Source organism: Mus pahari, chromosome 3 (genome assembly GCF_900095145.1).
Source record: "Mus pahari chromosome 3, PAHARI_EIJ_v1.1, whole genome shotgun sequence".
Classification (NCBI taxonomy): domain Eukaryota; kingdom Metazoa; phylum Chordata; class Mammalia; order Rodentia; family Muridae; genus Mus; species Mus pahari.
In genome coordinates this window covers 122,381,142-122,386,099 of record NC_034592.1, presented here as the reverse complement: position 1 = coordinate 122,386,099, position 4,958 = coordinate 122,381,142, and the positions used below count along the sequence as shown (strand labels likewise).

Sequence of the window (4,958 nt, the reverse complement as noted above, 5' to 3'; positions counted from 1 at the left end):
TGGGGGGAGGGGTATGGGAATCTTTCGGGATAGCATTTGAAATGTAAATAAAGAAAATAATAATAATAAAAAAAAAATAAAATAAAATTCAGAGAAACCATTTTCCCAAATTTCTAGAGCTTGAAAATGGTGTAGAGAGGTGGGCCTTAGCACCAGTCTCATTTTTTAAAAGGTACATGGAAAACCTCCTAAAGATGCTGGCAGATGCCTTCTGAGAAGTCATGTGTCTGAGGCCAGAACTCAAGCACCTCACCAAGCACACACTCTAGTTCATGCACAGGAATACCTCATGGTATCAAACATGTCATTTCTGTCATGACACCCTGGACATTGGTGGATTCTGAGGGTTGATGGATACTCACGACACTTTAGCAGGCATGTAGAGGAGCACAGGGACCACAGGAGAGAAGTCATTGCCATAGACGATGAATCCCATCTCTCTCAGTCTCCGTCGGAAGTATTTTATGTTTTCTGTAAGTTGCCGTATTCTCTGCATTCCTGAAAGGACACAGACACAAAACCCTTCAATCATCATCAGGAAGTAAAGGTTAGAACAACCTGGCAAACTCCACTCCGCCCCTCCACCACCCAGTGGGCTTGCTTATTAGCTAAGAGGAGCTGGAAATAGGGTGATCAGACAAAAGTACTGTGTTGTGCCCAGGAGAAAATATGGGAGAAGGGTGTGTTAAGTGATGTTGGACTCGTGGGAGCAAGTACCTCTTGTGTATAGACTCTATGTCAAGTGTTTTAATCATTAACTCAGGAGAAGGGAGTGTACTAAGAAATGTACACACACACACACACACACACACACACACACACACACACACACACACACATAATCAGTTGTTGGTAACATTCTTTATCCAAATTGAACCAGCCCATTACATTCATAGACTTAAGCCTCTAATCAAAGGGAAATGTATCTAATCTCAATTTAAAGAAGTAATATGCCACTGAGTAAGGAGGGGGCCAGCTGAAACTAGGTTTGTTTCATAAGCATTTGGTAGTGTTAGAGTGAGGATGGAAGAGAAGACCTCTAAGCTTTTCACGGCCAGAAAGTAAACACAACATCGGACTGAATCAGGGCAGGCAAAACATGTGTGTCTATGTCAAACATACTGATGCCTTAGTTAAGTTAAAAAGCATCCTCTGTCCAAAAGGCCTCAGTCCTATGGTCACATACATAAGATGACAAAGGGAATGAAAGAGAAGAAGAAAGGTACCTTGTTAGTGAAGTAGGTAGTGTGTCAGTCTCATAAAGAGAAGAAAAAGTTCTGAAGAAATCTGTTTACATCAGTTCTTCCTTTAATGGATATAGGTGAACAAACAAGCCAGAGTTAGCAGGTGTTTGCTCAATGAGAATGAATGGGATTCAATATTTAAGTACCCTAGAAGTGAACTCAATGTTAGCCTTTGGCAAAAGGTTGCTATTCTGCAGGAATGGGTTACTGTAGTTGTGGCTGTCTCTAGCTGACTTCCACTCATATTGGTTAGGTGTTCATTTAAATTAGACCGAGGTTATGCACTAGACGATATTAAACAGTTTGAATATCACTGGTGGGTATTTGTAACTCTCCAGAGAACAAACGTGAAAACTTCAGAAATTGTGTTAATTGTGGTCATCTTGGTTGAGCTGTGGAATCTTCAGTTCAGCATCTTTCCTCCAGTAGATGCTGATATTTGAGTGAGCTTGATACATTTCTCCTCTTGTTGCATTGACTTGGCTAGTTGGAATACTCTACCTTTCTGATTGTTGGTTCAATGATGGAATAAAATTTGGAAATATCAGTCTTTGTCTCAGATCCACTGAAGAAGGGAAAGAATGGGAAGCTAGATCTTTGTCAACTCATCAAGGAAACCTGTCAAGAATGTTATTGTCTCTGATAAAACCCAAGGCACAGGTAGTCAGCGTCTTAAGTAAAACACTTGCATCTAGCCATGGGTAAGTTAGGACATCATTTGGACTTTCTGATATGTGAACTAGTAAGTGTCTGTGAGCAAATGTTCTTAGTGGCAGAAGGCCACTACTTTGATCAGGCAGAATACAACAGTCTCAATAAATAACATGAATAGAGCACTGGTGAGCTGGATCAGTTATAGGCACAAATCTGATGACCTTAGTTTGATCTCTGGATCCCACAAGGTGGCAAGAAAGAAATAACTCCTGAGAGTTGACCTCTGATCTATACACACGCACACACACACACACACACACACACACACACACACACACACATACACACCTGCATGTGCATGCGCACACACATGTGTGTGCATACACCTTCATGTCCAAGCATGCACAGAGAGTGAGAGAGAGAGAGAGAGAGAGAGAGAGAGAGAGAGAGAGAGAGAGAGAGAGAGAGAGAGAGAGAGAGAGAGAAAGAGATTGAGACAGATAGAAAAAGAGACAGAGACACAGGGAGAATTAAATAAATATTGAAAAGACAGCAGTAGTATCAATGATTATTATATATGTACATACATATTCATCACATTTATAGGCAGGTACCATATAGTAACTTATCTATTACTACTTTATTATGACAATATCAAGGTAGGTACTGTAATCTTATATAATATATAAGGGGAAGCAAGTACTTACTTAAATTTATAAAGTTTGTGGCTATTCAAGCTAGAATTTAGCCCAAGAAATTGGGTTCTAGAATTTGGTTTGTTAACCTCTACACTAGTGTTCTAACTACGTAATGAATAGATGGTGGCCACCTTTTCTAATATGTAATAAAATTCTAATCTATACAGTAATAATTGATCATAATTATGCCCATATTTTATAGTAGAGAAAGTGGAGAAGTCAAAGGACTCATGTTGTAAAGGGTTGAACAGACATCGAGGAGTAAGAGTCCAAAGCCTGATAAAGGGCAGACCTTGTGAAGTCCTTCCACTTCCCCTTTGGTTGTGGGACCTGAAGGAATAAACACAAGGAGTAAAGTGAACTTGTAGACTGTCCTCCTGAAGTCATTTGTTTATCTAGTCTTCTGGTGTGTTTAATGATAAGATCATTCCCCAAATACATTAGCTCTTCTTTCACAAATTTTCTTTGATCATTAGTTCTAAAGGGACCTAACATTAATTGCCTAATTGTGCCAACTGTACATGCAGAGGAATGGATATTTTGTCGAGTTGAACATGAAGAAGTGGGACATTAAATGCCTCATTTGTCCATACTTCTTTTCTGTAATTGCTCCTTATCTAACTCCAGTTTTCGAGGAAGATCCTTTCCCAAGCATTTTAGTTCCTGGTAAGCAGATTATGAGAGGGAAAAAAAAAAAACAAAATACAAACCCAAACCAAAATATCTGCTGCATTTTAGTTTCTTAATCCTGGACATAGATAGGGGATAGGTAGAGATTTCCTAGACCTAAGGAGAGTTCATTTGGATATTGGACCAGAAAAGAAATTTCTCCCGTCACATAATAATCAAAACACCAGATGTACAAAACAAAGAATATTAAAAGCCGTAAGAGTAAAAGGTGAAGTAACATGTAAATGCAGACCTATCAGAATTACACCTGACTTCTACCCAGAGACTACGAAAGCTAGATCCTGGGTAGATGTCATACAGACCCTAAGAGAGTACAAATGCCAGCCCAGGCTACTATACCCTGCAAATTACCATAGACAGAAAAACCAAGGTATTCCATGACAAAACCAAATTTACACAATATCTTTCCACAAATCCAGCCCTTCGAAGGATTATAAAGAGAAAACTCTAACACAAGGAGAGAAACTATGCTCTAGAAAAAGCAAGAAGGTAATCTTTCAACAAATCTAAAAGAAGATAGCCACTTGAACAAAATTCCAACTCTAACAACAAAAATAACAGGAAGCAACAATTACTTTTCCTTAATATCTCTTAATATCAATGGACTCAATTCCCTAATAAAAAGACATAGACTAACAGACTGGATAGGTAAACAGGACCCAACATTTTGCTGCATACAGGAAACCCACCTCAGTGACAAAGACAGACATTATCTCAGAGTAAAAGGCTGGAAAACAATTTTCCAAGCAAATGGTCCAAAGAAACAAGATGGAGTAGCCATTCTAATATCAAATGAAATTGACTTCCAACCCCAAGTTATCAAAAAAAGGTAAGGAGGGACACTACATACTCACCAAAGGTAAAGTTTAACAAGATGAACTCTCAATTCTGAACATCTATGCTCCAAATGCAAAGGCATCCACATTCATTAAAGAAACTTTAGTAAAGCTCAAAACACACATTGCACTGCACACAATAATAGTGGGAGACTTCAATACCCTACTCTCATCAATGGACAGATCCTGGAAACAGAAACTAAACAGAGACCCAGTGAACCTAACAGAAGTTATGAAACAAATGGATTTAACAGATATCTATAGAACATTTTATCCCAAAACAAAAGGATATACCTTTTTCTCAGCACCTCATGGCAGTTTCTCCAAAATTGACCATATAATTGGTCACAAAACAGGCCTCAACAGATAAAAAAATATTGAAATAATCCCATGCATCCTATCAGATCACCACAGAATAAGGCTGATCTTCAATAACAACATAAATAATAGAAAGTCCATATGCATGTGGAAACAGTACAACACTCTACTCAATGATAACTTGGTCATGGAAGAAATAAAGAAATTAAAGACTTTTTTGTTTAATGAAAATGAAACCACAACATATCCAAACTCATGGGACACAATGAAAGCATTCCTAAGAGGAAAACTCAGAGCTCTGAGTGCCTCCACAAAGAAACTAGAGAAAGCCTACATGAGCTGCTTGACAGCACACCTAAAAACTCTGTAACAAAAGGAAGCAAATCCACCAAGAGGAGTAGAAGGCAGGAAATAATCAAACTGGGGGCTGAAGTCAACCAAATAGAAACAAAAAGAACTATTCAAAGAATCAACCAAACCAGGAGCTGGTTCTTTGAGAAAATCAACAAGATAGATAA

The 4,958-nt window shown here is 38.4% G+C and overlaps 1 protein-coding gene across 1 annotated transcript in view; it reads right to left on the bottom strand.

Annotated features, from left to right (window-relative positions):
* Window positions 1-4,958, bottom strand: part of Sptlc3 (serine palmitoyltransferase long chain base subunit 3) — a 123,333-nt gene that overhangs the window by 10,840 nt on the left and 107,535 nt on the right. Inside the window, exon 11 of the mRNA XM_021194536.2 lies at window positions 363-498. Within this exon, the coding sequence (XP_021050195.1) occupies window positions 363-498 (136 nt within the window). The remainder of the gene's footprint in view (window positions 1-362; window positions 499-4,958) is intronic.